Genomic DNA, 14,094 nt, shown 5'->3' with positions numbered 1-14,094 from the left:
CTGCGCGGGTCAGTACAAAAGCAACTGTGGGTTCACACAGAGGCAAAACCTCCTGGAAAAGGTGCTGCCGAACACAGCCTGGCAGGGTTCTGAGGGGACCGGGGGCTTGGGAGCGGTGGGGATGGAGGGGCAGACAGGCAACAAAGGGGCTCCCAAAAAGGTTGTGTCCACTGACCCCTTGTGCAGCAGCGAGAGCATGGCTGGGTGTGCAGGGCAGAGCCTACGGTGCCGTGTCCTTGGAGAGGAAACCTCGGGCACGGGGGCTCGGTGTAGGGCAGCTGAGGGCACAGGAAGCCCAGTGTGCCACGTCCCCTGGGTGTTGAGGACGTGCGGCAGCGGAGAGTCTGGGGATGTAGAGGACCACCCAGCACGAGAGGACTCCAGAGTGCAGGTTCCCAGGAGGGGCAGCACAGGATACGGGGTCCCCAGGGCGGAGGAGAGCCCGGGATGCGAAATCACCCGGGGTGCAGGTTCCCAGGAGGAGCCGAGCTGGGGTTCAGTGTCCCTGGAGCGGGGGATGGCCCGGGGCGCGGTGTCGCGGGGGCAGAGCAGAGCCGAGGCTGCGGGATCCCGGGGGCGAGCGGTGTGCGGGGGCAGCCCGGGGCGGGGGCGATGCTGCCCGCACCCCCGGGGTCCCAGCTCGGGGCCGGGAGCGGGGCCGGCGGGGTGCCCTGGGGGCGCCCCGGGGGCGCGGCGGGGGCGGGGGCCAGGCGGGGGGGGCGGAGGGGAGGGGAGGGGGGCCGCCGTTCGCGGCGCTAGGACCGGGCGCGGCGGCGGGCGGAGCCTCCCCGCCGCTCGCCCCTCCGCCCGGCCGCTGCGGCAGTGTCTCGGAGGCGGGCAGGCGGCCGGTCCCTCCGGTCCCCCGGCAGCATCCCGGCCCCGCCATGGCTGGCGTCGGCTTCGCGGCGCACCGCCTGGAGCTGCTCGCCTCCTACCAGGACGTGATCGGCGAGGACAGCCCCACCGACTGGTGAGCGCGCCCGCCGCCGCCGCCGCCCCTTTGTCCCCGCCGCCGCCGCCGCCGCCCTTTGTGCACGGAGCCGCCCGGTAACACCGGCCGCGCCCCGCGCTGCGCCCCCCGCCGTCCCCGGGAGCCCCGGCACACAAAGGCGGGCGGGGCGGCGGGGGGTGTGCCCGGCTCGCCTCCCCCGGTGCCCGCACCTGCCCGCCGCCGCCGCACCGGGCCGGGGCGCGGTCCCCGCTTTGTCTGCGCCGGGCCGGCACGTGCGAGCGCCGGGACCCGTCGGCCCCGGGAGTCCCCGGCACGGCCCGGCCCGACCCCCTGCCGGGCGGCGAGAGCGGGGAAAGGGGGATTCGCGCACGGCGGGGAGGGCCCCGTGGGGCTCCCCGGTGCTGGGCCCGGCACCGGTTCCTCGCCATTGTTTGGAGCAGGAGCCGCGGGCAGGGGCGCCCGGGGGACGGGGGATGGGGAGGGGATCGGGGCGCCCCCAGCCCGGCCCCGCTCCGGACCGGTCCCGCTCCCGACCGGCCCCACCGGTATCCCGGCAGCGGGCGGTCCCGCTGCCCGGCGGAGCGAGGCCTGAGGCCGCGGGGGCACCGAGCATCCCCCGCTGGTCCCGCTACCCTCGGCTTTCCCCAGGCTCCTGGGCTGCCACATCCCTGGGTATCGCTGGGGGGTCGTGGTGCGTCGGCCCGGGATTGCCCCTCCGGGCTGGAATTGCTGCTGAGTCGGGGAGGGGAGTGGCTCTCTCCAGTGGGACCCCGGCTGCTCGCCGTGCCCGCACCCCGCTCTCGGGGCCAGCTGGATCCAGGCCCGCTGCAGGGAGCATTACCCACCGCCAGCCCACCCGCATCTCCCACCCCACCCGGGTGCCGGGAGACTGGCTGGGGCCATCTGCCTCGGGATCCCCTCCTTGCCCCCCAGGATGCCTGTGGCGTGCGGGGTGGGAATGCTGCCGGCACGCTGGGGTGCATCTCGCTGGGCAGAGCCGGGGCGCTGGACAGTGTGGGGTGCTGGGTGCAAGCTGTGCATGATGCTTTTGGTGGGGGGCGGAGGTGGAGGCTACTGTGTGCCCACCAGCCAGGGGCACCCACCACCCCTCCGGGGTACACCCACCACCCATCCGGGGGCTCCCACCTCCCATCTGGGCTGCACAGCCGGGCAGACGCCGATCTCTAACCAGGTCCCGGCTCTCAGGACTGTGCTGTGTGGGCCTGGGCAGGTCCAGGTCCCCGCCAGCCCCCAGGGGTCTCCGGAGGGCCCCGCAGTCCCGCTGTCAGCCCAAGGGCGCTGTGGGCAAGCGCCGTGTGTGTTGCCGGCCAGGCGGCAGCTGTCAGCCCTGGGTACATCTCGCTTCCCGGCATCCGCTGCAAAGGAGCCGTCCCTGCCAAAGCTGCTGAGAGCAGCAGAATCGGTTCCCGGGAAGGCGAGTGCCGGTGGCGGCTCCCCCCACCACACACACCTCCAACGCGGATCCCGGCCAGGCAGTGATCCCCTGCCATCCCCATCCGTGGGGCTGAGCTTGCTCTATCGTCCCCAGCCACTCCATCCCTTTGTCACCAGGGTGCCTGGCACTCAGTGCTGTGGGAGCAGCATCCCCTCTGCAGGGCCCGCTGCCGGGCTGCGGGATTGAGGGGTGATGCTGGTGGGGCTGCAGCGGGCGAGGTGATGGGGACAGTCCCACGGGGAGGAGGGCCCAGCCTGGCTGAGCCAGGGAGCTGCCTGGGAGGACATTGTGCCAGAGCCTGGTCCTGGGCCGGTACTGGGGAATGCCACGCTCTTGCCCGGCCGGGATCCCTCTGTTCAGTCTGGGATTCCCCCGGCTCCAGCCCGGTCCTGGAGGGTCCGAGCATCCCCTCCCCCTGCCCGGCCCCGCGAAGGCTGCTGGGGCCCATTACTCGATCGGAAAGGAATTTGGTGCTGCTTTCTGAGCACGCCGACTCCCTGGAGCTCCCAGCCACATTGGAAACACATGTGCCGGGGCTAGGGCGGGAGGCTGGGGCAATGTGACCCCTCCCTGGCCATGGCATGGGGGGTGGGCTGCTGCGGGAGCCCCGTTCTGGCACCCAGGGATGCTGCTCTGCCTGCTCCGGTGAGCAGTGGGGCCATGCGAGAGCAGCGGGGCTGCGGTCTCTTTGGTGAGGTGCTGAGGGATCCTCAGTGGAGCCCCTCGGCTGCAGGGAGCCCCCCCGGGCTGCAGAGGGCACCTCCACCCACGGGTGACCCACATACCTGGAGCCCAGGGGTGTGAAAGGGCTGTATGTGCTGGTGGAGGGATTAAAGCCCATGGAAGGGGGGTAAGCAATGCATGATGCTGACAGAACCCGCTGTGACACAGCTGCTCCCACTGCTGGGGGTCGTGGTGATGCTGTTGGGCTGTGGGTCCCTGGGGGCACCCTTGGGGATGCTACTGGCCCCAGCATGGCCCCCTTGTCCCCTGGACTGGAAACCTCCATCCTGGCGTGGAATCAGGCTGTGCTGCTGAGCTGTGTCCACAGCAAGCCTCATCTGCCCTGGGAGCAACCCTGGGTGCAGGCAGCAGCCTTGTGGCCAGATACCACCCAGCATGGCAGGGTTCTGAGGAAGAAAAGCAGGCAGTGGGTGCCCCCAGCATCCACAGGGCTCCCCAGGCAGTGATGCTGTGGCTCTGCCCTACTTCTTTTCTCCTGTCTGCTGCCAGCTGCATCCCACCCTGCCAGCTTCCAACCCGCGGCCCTGGGCTCCCCCAAACTGCTGCCGTCCTCCCCCATTCCTGGGGGATCAGGGGCTGCATTTGCCACCCTTCCCCATCACAGGCATCTCAGACGGCACTTTGCAGCTGTTCCAGGCCTGGAAGCTGGCGCCGGCTGGGGCGGCCGATTAGCGGGATCGGGATGTGTGGATTAAAGTCAATCTTGTTGGTGCAATTATCTGCGGCTCCCTGCCAGGGGCTTGGGGGGCGGTGGGGGCTGGAGGCAGAGGGAGGCCCTCTCCCTCTTAGGCACCTGCCTGCCTTCCGCCTGCTTTTTAGCTCCAGCCATGGCCCTGTTTTGGGGATGGCTCTGCCCATAGGGACCTTCAGTTCCTGTTCCCCGGGCTGTGGATTGAAGCTGCAGCCTTGAGCGAGGACGGCTCTGCCTGGCACAGCGGGGATTTTGGGGCTCTGAGAAGCGCCGTGCGGGCACCACCAGCCGAATGCTGATCGGCAGAGCCGCCCACCCGCGGCGGTGCAGGGATGTGGGGGATCCAGCACGGGCGGCCCCGGCTTTCCGGGTGCAGCGCGTGACGGTGGCGGGCAGGTTTGGGTGCCTGCCAGGCCCCGCAGGTCCCTGCTGCCTGCCTGCCTCCCCCGCTCCCCTCCACTAATCACCTCGTCATCGGGGCGAGCTGCATCCCAGCTGGGATGGGGGGGTTGCCATGGTGAAGGAGGATGCTGGTTGCCTAGCGACATCCATCCCTTCGCCCACCCGCCCTGGACCAATTTGGCATGCGTGGTCCCCTCTCCATCGCTGGCTGTGTGCCTCTGGGGAGGTGCTGGCTGGTGGGGGTCCCCGCGGAGCCCCCAGAGGGGCTGGCCAGGGCACGGTGGGAGCGACAGGGGGTTTCCCATCAGCTGGGAATGGTTTCCAAGGAACAGTCTCCATGACGGCCCCATCACATTCTGGCGGCTCATTGATTTGCTGCTGCTGGTGCTCCGGCGTCCTCCCCCAGCCTGGTGCCTGCTGGGCTGGTGGCTCACGCAGCCGGGCACGTGAGTGGACCCGGGTCCTCACTGGGGCACAGGGCTGTCCCCAAACCTGGTCAGTAGCTGGCAGGGTTGTGAGGGGACAGGGATGGGTGAGCAAGTCGCTGTGAGACTGCGGTGGCTTGCAGCACAGCAGTCAGTGGGTCCCTGTACCAAGTGACTGTTCTGTCCCCAGACTTGGGACCCTTCCCCATAGCTGCCACCAAGGGCTGGGGAATAGGCCCTGCCCCACATCCTGTCTGCCTTGCCTGGCAGCCTGGCCCTTGGTGCTGTTGATGGACAAGGGGTTTGAGTGGCTGTGTGCTAGTTTGGGGACACCAAGCTGGACCCTTGGACATGCCCTGACCTCACTGTAAGCAGGATGGGGAGGTGGGGGGGCTGCCTCACACTCCTCCTGACTTTGGCTCACCCATGCTGTCTCCCCAGGGCCCTCTACACATACGAGGATGGCTCCGATGACCTGAAGCTGGCAGCGTCGGGAGGTAAGGTCCTCTGTCCCCTTCGCCAGCTCGGCTGTGCCGGTGTTTTCCCTGTCACCCGTTCCTGGTGCTGGGTGGACGTGGGCTGACGGTGCTGTGCCAGGTGGAGGTTTGCTGGAGCTCTCTGGCCACTTTGAGATTCAGAAGGTGATGTATGGCTTCTGCAGCGTCAAGGACCCCCAGGCTGTGCTCCCCAAATATGTCCTCGTCAACTGGGTGAGTGTGGGGGGCCATGCTGAGGGGGCCTGTGCCATGCCCATGGGGATATGGATGGGTGTGAGGGAGCTGGCAGTGGCCAGGGGGGGTGTGGGTGCCCCACAGTCCTGCTGCCCCATTGTGGTCAGTGGGGTGGAGGTCATCCTGCTGCTCCTCTCAGCTCAGTCCCTCCCTGGCCGCCACAGGTGGGTGAGGATGTGCCGGATGCCCGCAAATGCGCCTGTGCCAGCCACGTAGCCAAGATTGCCGAGTTCTTCCAGGTGGGTGACGCTGGGGAGGAGGAACATATTGCCAGGGCACTGATCCTGAACCCTGATGGCTGCTTGCACCCCCCAGGGTGTCGATGTCATCGTCAATGCCAGCAGCGTGGAGGACATTGACCCAGGGGCCATCGGGCAGCGACTCTCCAATGGGCTGGCCCGTGTCTCCAGCCCAGTGCTGCACCGCCTGCGGCTGCGCGAGGACGAGAACGCCGAGCCCGTGGTAATGTCCCCATGGCAGCAATGGCGATGGTGGCGGGACTGGGGCGTTCCTCCCGCCCGGGGCTCCTCCCTGCCGCAGCCCCTCACCCCGTGTGCTGCTTACTGTTACCCCCCCTCGCTGATCCCAGCCCCTCCTCCCCCCCTGCCTCTCCTCCGTCCCAGGGCACCACTTACCAGAAAACCGATGCCACCGTGGAGATGAAGCGGCTCAACCGGGAGCAGTTCTGGGAACAGGCAAAGGTGGGATATGAGCAGGGGCAGCCAGTAGTCCCCAGGAAGCGGGGTGAGCCGCTGGCCGGCTGATGGGCAGCCCCTCATTCATGCCCCCCACTAGAAAGAGGAGGAATTGCGTAAGGAGGAAGAGCGGAAAAAGGCCCTGGATGCCCGGCTGCGGTTCGAGCAAGAGCGGATGGAGCAGGAGCGGCTGGAGCAGGAGGAGCGGGAGCGGCGCTACCGGGAGCGCGAGGAGCAGATCGAGGAGCACAGGCACGGCTGGGGTCGGGTGGGATGTGGGTACGGGATAGCTGCACACGTGGTGTGAGGGGCTGGGTGGGCACATGGCAGGGTGGGGTTGGGGCAGGGACTGGCAGGATCCGATGCCCAGCGCCTCTCCTGTTCCCCTGTCACAGGAGGAAGCAGCAGAGCATGGAGGCGGAGGAGGCCCGGCAGCGCTTGAAGGAGCAGTCCATCTTTGTAAGTGCCATGGCAGGACTAGGGCCAGGATTGGAGCCAGGGCTGCCACTGGCATTACCCCCAGGGAAGGGCTTTCCCCAGCTGGGTGCCTGGGGCTGGGAGGTGATGCTGTCTCTCTTCCCAGGGGGACCAGCAAGAGGAGGACGACAGGCAGCAGTTCAGGAAATCGGAGTCAGAGGTGGAGGTGAGTGTGGTGACGGCCGTGCCCAGTGCTGCTCCTCACTCCCCATCCAGCAGTGCCCACATTTAGATGGGAATGCAGCTGCTGTGGGATGCATGGAGGGTGGTCCCACAGTCCCACGCCACTGGGGCGGTGGGGCTCAGCCTCCCCCATCCCCACAGGAGGCTGCTGCCATCATCGCTCAGCGGCCTGACAACCCCCGGGACTTCTTCAAGCAGCAGGAGCGGGTGGCATCGGGCAGCAGCGATGCTGTCTCACCAGGCAGCCACAGGACAGGTGAGGGGCTGTGGGCACAGGGGTGGGCACTGAGAGGCCAGGGCACAGGTGAGTGCAGTGTCACAGCTCAACAGGTCACAGTGGGATATGGAAAGACCAGGGATGAAATGTGGGGAGGGGCTGTCCCCTCTGCCATCACTAGCGCTGTGGTTCTGGGTGCCAAGGGTATGAGGATGGCAGGGGACCTCCTGCTCTGCTGTGCCACCATCACCGCCACCATCACTGCCACTGCCACCGCACCTCATGTGGCCCTGCAGCTGGGGCAGCGTCTCAGGGGCTGGATATTGGGGTGTCTTCAACAAAATGGGACTCATCCTGCTCCCTGCTGGGTGTTGTCCGCTCACCCGTCATGGCACTGTGTGTGCAGCCAGGTTGGCAGCATGGTCGGTGTGCAGGGGTGGGCAACGATGGAAGTCCAGGGATGGCTTGGGAACGCATCCCATGGTGACAGCTAAAAGGGGCAGGAGAGAGTAGGGCAGATGTGGGGCTCTTAGCGTGCTGCCAGCTGGCAAGGAGTGCCCCATGGAGAAGCTGGGCTGCCCCACAGTCTGGGGTCCAGTGCTGGGACTCTTTTTGTGGATCTAGGGAAGGGCTGTCTGTCCTGGTGGGTGCCTCCAGCCATGGGGCCGTGTCATGGTGCTGTGCCATGGGGCTGTGCCGTGGGGCTGTGCTGGGAGGGAGCCTGTGATGTGTGTTCGTGTGTGGTGTGCCATGGGCTGTGCCATGGGGACGTGCTGTGGGGCTGTGCCGTGGTGCTGTGCCTTGGGGCAGAGCTATGGGGTTGTGCCGTGGGTCGTGCTGTGGGCTGTGTGTTCTGGCCATGCCGTGGGTTGTGCCGTGGATTCACGCTGTGGGGCTGTGCTGTGGCTGAGCAGATAGTTGGTTCCACAGCCATGTCCTGGCCTCTCTCCCCACCTGGCCAGGCAAGTGCTGCCTCACATCCTTCTGTCCTGCTGCCTTTCCATCCTCTTGTCCTGCCATTCTCCCACCATGCTGCCTTCCACCCTGCTGTGCTCCCATCCCGGTGCCCTGGTGCTCCAGCCCCGCCACGACTGCGCTGAGCAGGGACTGACCCATCTCTTTGCTCTCTCTCTCTCTCCGTCCGTCCGTCCGTCTGTCTCTCTTTCTCTCACAGGTCGTCTGCACTGTCCTTTCATAAAGACAGCTGACAGTGGGCCGCCTTCTTCCTCCTCCTCCTCCTCCTCCCCCCCACGGACCCCCTTCCCCTATATCTCCTGCCACCGCACTCCAAATCTCTCCTCTTTCTTCCCATGTAGGTAGCTGGGAGCTCCCGGGCGCGCAGCTCCGGGGTCGAGCCGCGGGCAGCTGCCCCACAGCCCACCCGGCCCCACGGCACACCGGACCGGCAGCGGAGGCAGCGCGGGCACCCCGAGGGGGACAGGCACCCTGAGGGGACGGGCATGGGCACCCAGGCGGGGACCATGCCCCTGCTGGGGCTGGCCCCATGCTGGTCCCTGTGCCCTTGGGGAGGGGGCATCGGGCAGGCTGTGCCCATGGGTCAGATGGGGACAGGGCAGAGCTGTGCCTGGGGAGGTGATGGTCCACGCTGGGATGGAATAGACTGTGCCCATGGGGTAGAGTGGGCACAGGGCAGGCTCTGCCCATGGGGCAGCAGTGGATAGGACAGCTGTGCTCTGGATGTGCCCATGGGGCAGGGCTGGGCAGTGTGGAAAAGGTTGTGCCCAGGACCACGTGCCGATGGGGCAGAAGGGAAAGGGACATCTCTGCCCTGGACCATGCAGGTCTGTGCCCATGGGGCAGCATCAGGCAGTGTGGAAAAGGCTGTGCCCAGGATCATGTGGGGCTGTGCCAATGGGCCAGGTGGTTCCAGGGGCCTTGTAGGGCTGTGCCCTCACCGGCACAGGTGACAGGGCACAGAGCTGTGCCCACAAAGGCTGTGCCAGGGCACAGCTAAGTGATGCGTGGGCAGAGCCAGTGTGCACCACAGCAGGTATGGGACTGCCTGTCCCCGTGCCTGGCACATGTGGGGGCTGAGACTCGTGGGGGCGGTGGGAACACCTGGAGGGGACATGGTGGTTGCTGCACCTCCGCCCCACCACCCAGGAGGGGACGACGTGGTGGCGGGTACACAGTGATGCGCACTTGGCAGCTCACGGCTGGGTGGGAGTGGGGCAGGAGCAGCTCTGGGGTGCTGGTTCCCCCCCTCAATGTGGGCAGCCCCCCCACGCGTCCCCATCTCCCTTGTCTGCAGGCAGCCAGTCGGACGCCTTCCGCAAGGCCTCGGCAGCGGGCTGCAGTCCCTGCGAGTCCAGCCCGGCCGCCACGCCGCTGGGCGAACCGGGCACCCGTGCGCCCGCTGACCAGACGCCGGCAACGCCCAAAGGTGGGCGCAGGGCTGGAGCTGCCTCCCCCTGCCTGGGGCTGCCGGGTGCATCCCCACTGCAGCCCTCTCGACTCTGCTGTAGCCCTGCCAGCTGCGCTTGCATGGCTCAGTGCATCCATGCTGTCCCGTCCGCATCCCTTGGCATATCCCCCGTCTCTGCCGTGTCCCACAGGGCATCCCTGCTGCAGCCCCCTGGGCTCTGCTGCAGGCCCCCAGCTGCCCTTGCATGGTTCAGTGCATCCATGCTGTCCCGTCTGCATCCCTTGGCACCTCCCTGCGATCTCTGCCGTGTCCCCCAGCACATCCCCGCCGTACCTGCTGCTCCGTGCCGCTGCATCCCCGCCGTCTCTGCTGCATCCCCCAGTGCAGCCCCGCCGGCATTGCTGCATCCCTACCACCTCCAGTGCATTTTCTAACGCCTGTGCATCCCTGCTGTCTGTGCTGCACCCAACGCCATGCATCCCCCCATCTCCAGTGCATTCCCTCCACTCCGTACGTGCCGGCCATCCCTGCTGCATCCCCCAGTGCAGCCCTGCTGTCTCTGCTGGCTCCCCCAGTGGGATGCTGCCCTATCTGCACCGTCCTGCCGTATCTCCTTTCCAGGGCTGCTGTATCCCTCTGTGCATTCCCTCTGCCCCACTGCATCCCCAGGGCACCCCAGCCAGCTTTGCTGCTGTCACCATGTGTCCCTGCTGTGTCCCCACTGGCCCCTTGGCATCCTCTGGTGCATTCCAGCTTTCCCTTCTGCATCTTCTCAGGGCATCTCTCCCGTTCCCTCCACAGCCCTTTCTGCCTCCCAGCCACTCCCCAGGGGATCACCTTGCCCCTCCCCGTGTCCCCTCACTCCCCAGTGCATGCCACAATCCCCTCCCTGCCCAGCCACCCCCACCCATCCCTGCAGCATCCCCCATACTGTGCCCACTCCAAAGGACTCCAAATTCCCCTGAGCTGCATCCCGGTCCCCGGGTGACCCCCAGCCCTGGACAAAGGTGTCTGTCCCCACTGATTGCTGTCCCCTCCTTGCAGAGTCCCCCAGCCCCAGCGCGCAGGAGCCCGGGCCAGCCACGCCCGAGCAGCACTGGCCCTTCCCGGGGCCCGAGGACAAGGCCATCGAGCCCCCCGGGGACGAGCCCAGCCCCAGGCCACAGTGGACAGCGGGGGGTGATGCTCTGGGGGACCTGGGAGACCTGGTGACCCTGGAGCCCACCGAGGCCTCCCTGCCACCCGTGGCTGACGAGCCCCAAGCTGGGGAAGCCCCCAGACCCGAGAGCCTCATCGACCTGTGGCAGAGCGACGGGGTGACTCCCCCAGCTGCCTGGCCCCTGCCTGCTGCCCCTGTCCCCGAGACCCCTCCGGCCGTGCTGCCCGAGGAGGGGGCCCTGCTGAGCCTGGACGAGCTGCCTGAGCCCCCCGCCACCTTCTGCGACGCGGAGCAGGAGGAGGAGGAGGAGGAGGAGGAGGAGGCAGCTGGTGAGGGGGACCCCCAGTCCCAGGATCTGGGCTGCCAGCACACGCCCGAGGAAGACACTCCAGGCCGAGAGACGCCCCCCATCACTAATGGGGAGATGGCCCCCAAGGATGGGACACCGGGTCGTGGGGAGCAGGTGAGCATCACTGTGGGGAGAGGTCAGGGGGTGATGGGTGGCTGGGGGGGTCCTGACAACCTGCCCCCACCCCCCCCCAGGCCAGCGAGGGCTACTTCAGCCAGTCCCAGGAGGAGGAGGTGCCCCCCGCCGAGGAGCTGTCGGCCAAAGCCCCCCAGCCCGTCTTCTACAACAAGCCCCCAGGTGAGTGAGGACAGTGAGGAGGGGGAGTCTGTCCGTCTCTGGGGCACCCCAAAGCCATCCTGACCCCTCTCCCTGTCCTCCAGAGATCGACATCACGTGCTGGGACGCAGACCCTCTGCCCGAGGAGGAGGAGAGCTTTGGAGGGGCCCTGTAAGCCCGGGCCCCGCTGCCGGCACAGGCAGCCCGCCCCGGCCGGCGCGGGGCACAAGGGGGCTGCAGCTGGGGGCCGGGCCCCCCCTCACCCCTCTGGGGCCCCGCAGGATGAGGCCTCCAGGTGGCGGCCGCCCCGCTGCAACCCCGCCCCGGGGCACCTTTTACAGCCCCCCCTTCTCCTCTTCTTTTTTAAGTTGTCGGTAGGAGCCGTGTCAGCCCCCCAGCCCTCCCTTAGCAGCCCCCCCCCGATACCCCAGCGCCCCATTTGGGGGGGACGACACATGCTCGCATCCCCTGCCCGGCTGTGGGACAGGGTCCTCGTTCTCTTCGTGCCCCCCCCCCCCCGGGAGCCCCCCCAGTACTTTGCACGAGTTCAAAGAAAAAAAAAGGAAATAATAATAATAAATGAATATGGCAATAAAGTGACCCAACCGAGGCGAGGCTGCGGCCAGCGGCGTCCCCCCCCCAAACCCCGGCAGGGAGCTGGTGTGGGGGCTTTTACCCCTTCCCCACTCCTTCTTTGCTGGGAGCCCCGTCCTCCCCTGCTTGGCCCCTGCTTGGCCCCTCTCCCCCCATTCCCCCCGGAAACTTTTTGGAAAGCACAAGTTCTGTACCGGCGGTGTGCTCATGTCTGTTAATAAATAAAGCGTCTCCCACGGGGGCTGCAGCCTGCTGGGGCGGCAGGGAGGGCTGGGAGTGGGGGGCTACGGCTGCCTTGGGGAGGAGGGGGAGGTTCCACCATGCCAGCCCGCCAGGAGGCAAACCCGAGCCACAAACTTTAATTCTCAAACTGTAACAAACAAAAAATTTAAGAAACAGAGCAGAGTCCGGGTCCCCAGCGCCCCCGGCCATGGGGGGGCCGGCGGGGGCCAGACGGGGAACCAGCCCCTTCCGCGCCGGCGGCGATGGCCCGCGCCGGGGCGGGTGTCCCTGGGGTGACACGAGCAACCGAAACCCCCCCACCCCCCAGGTGCATGGCAAGGTCCGGGCGTCCCCCGTGGCCGCCGTTAGACAGCGGTAGTCCTGCCGAAGAGGGGCATGGAGACCGGGAGGTGCCAGGGTCCCGTCTCGTAGGTGTCCCTGCTGCTGAGCTCCGAGTCCGTCCAGCTGGGAAACATGCGTGGGGAGCACTCCTGCTGCAGGTAGAGGTCCGGGCAGGCAGGGCCGGGGCTGGCTGAGCGGGGCAGGTGCAGCGCTGAACCGTAGCTGGCATCCAGGAAAAGGGGTTTGTAGCTGGGAGGCTGCTCCTGCTTCTCCAGCCGCTCATGGCTCAGGAAAGGGGCATTGATTTTGCGGTAGAGCCCCCGCGTGTCCATCAGCACCTCGCTGTACGGCGGGGGGGGCTCCGCCATCAGCAGCGCCTCCTCGTAGCACGGTGGCTTTGACAGGTCCGACTCTGCAAGGCAAAGCCCCCCCCGGACCCCTGCTGCCGTCAGCGCTGCGCCCCGGCTCTCACGTCGTATCCCCCCCAAACCAGGAGGAGGCACGTGCTCCAGGGATGCGAGAGCCCCTCCCTGCTCCTTACCGTGCCGGCAGCTCCAGGGCCGGGGGGGTGGGATGTGGTGGGGGTGATGATGGTGATGGTGGGGCTCGAGGCGGAGGCGGTGGGGAATGGCGATGCCGGGGGGGCTGCCCCCGTAACCCTCGTAGTGCAGTGGCTCCATCTCCAGCGCGCGCAGGCTCTGCTCCCGCAGCCGCTCCTCCTGCTGCCGCTTCACCCGCCGCCGCAGGTAGCTGCAGAAGCAGCACAGCAGCACGATGAGGCCCCAGATGAGCCAGAAGCCCGCGAAGCAGGTGAGGAAGGTGTAGGTGCCCTGGGACATCACCATCTTGGCGGCCGGCCCCGGGGGTAGGCCCCCGCCTCTCCCCTGCCCTCGGGATGGGGGACGGGATGCTCAGGGCGGCGGCAGGGTCAGGGAGGACCCGATGCTGTCAGGGCCGCCGAGGGCATCTCCCCGGGCCGTGCCCGGCGCCGTCTCCTCTGGCCCGCGGGCGCGCCTGCCGTCAGGGGTCCGTCCTCGCCATGGAGCTGGGGGGGGCTGGAGCGGGTGGGTCAGGCCTGGGTGCGCCGGGCGGGCGGTGGGGCGGGGGGCCGGTGGGGCGGGCGGCGGGGGGACGGGGCTGCCGGGGTCCCGCTGCCCATCGCTGGGGGGGGGACCGCCGGGGTGGGGGCCCTGCAACGAGACAGACGCGAGCGTGAGCGACACGGAAACGTGGATGCCCTGTTCCCATGGTGACTCGCTCCACATGCGCCGCAGCGCCCGCAGCCAGGGGGAACCGTGCCTGGCACCCCATGCACCCCCCACCATCACCCCCATGGATGCAAACCTGCACAGCCCCCCTAGAATCGCCCACAGCGCTACTGGGTACCCTGGGGTGGGAGACAGATGCTGTGGTCCCACAGCATCATCTTCAAGATCATGGGGTGCCCAGTGGGATCCCCTTCTTCTGCCCACCCAGTGCACCCTAAATCGGTTGCTGAGCCCAGGCAGCTCATCCCTGTGCTCCACACAGGGGGGTGACCCGGGGAGAAGGAGAGACGAGCAGAAGTGCCGGTTGCCTGTGGCACGTGGCGCTCGCAGGAGCACGTGCACCGCAGCCATCGCCGGCCTCGCAGCCACCGGGGATGGTGGCACCCCAACACAGCAATGCAGGGCCAGGGGTGGTGGTGGTGATGGGAACCATCATCTTTGCCCTGTAGGCAAGCTGACAGCTCGGTCATATCCAGCCAAGCATCAAATGTACATGGTGTGTGCCAGGGGCGGTCTGCTCCTCAG

The 14,094-nt window shown here is 67.7% G+C and overlaps 2 protein-coding genes across 3 annotated transcripts; one reads left to right on the top strand and one right to left on the bottom strand.

Annotated features, from left to right (window-relative positions):
- Positions 1 to 884: 884 nt before the first annotated feature.
- Positions 885 to 11,318, top strand: DBN1 (drebrin 1; the record flags this gene model as incomplete). 2 transcript variants are annotated; one of them, XM_082291239.1, is made up of 15 exons in its annotated part: positions 885 to 970; positions 5,112 to 5,167; positions 5,268 to 5,380; positions 5,566 to 5,640; positions 5,717 to 5,863; positions 6,025 to 6,102; positions 6,197 to 6,348; positions 6,492 to 6,555; positions 6,680 to 6,739; positions 6,898 to 7,012; positions 8,148 to 8,289; positions 9,250 to 9,377; positions 10,404 to 10,981; positions 11,062 to 11,164; positions 11,248 to 11,318. In XM_082291239.1, 15 exons carry the CDS (start codon positions 885 to 887, stop codon positions 11,316 to 11,318), a joined length of 1,968 nt encoding a protein of 655 aa, XP_082147365.1. The 2 variants fall into 2 exon arrangements, with proteins under 2 accessions (XP_082147365.1, XP_082147366.1); XM_082291240.1 differs by lacking the exon at positions 8,148 to 8,289 and having other exon boundaries at positions 9,246 to 9,377.
- Positions 11,319 to 12,324: 1,006 nt separating this feature from the next.
- Positions 12,325 to 13,146, bottom strand: PRR7 (proline rich 7, synaptic; the record flags this gene model as incomplete). Its single annotated transcript, XM_082291606.1, has 2 exons — positions 12,325 to 12,713; positions 12,843 to 13,146. 2 exons carry the CDS (start codon positions 13,144 to 13,146, stop codon positions 12,325 to 12,327), a joined length of 693 nt encoding a protein of 230 aa, XP_082147732.1.
- Positions 13,147 to 14,094: the final 948 nt, after the last annotated feature.

The sequence above is a fragment of the Coloeus monedula genome (assembly GCF_965178545.1).
Source record: "Coloeus monedula genome assembly, chromosome: 15".
Taxonomy (NCBI): domain Eukaryota; kingdom Metazoa; phylum Chordata; class Aves; order Passeriformes; family Corvidae; genus Coloeus; species Coloeus monedula.
This window is presented reverse-complemented; position numbering and strand designations above follow the sequence as displayed.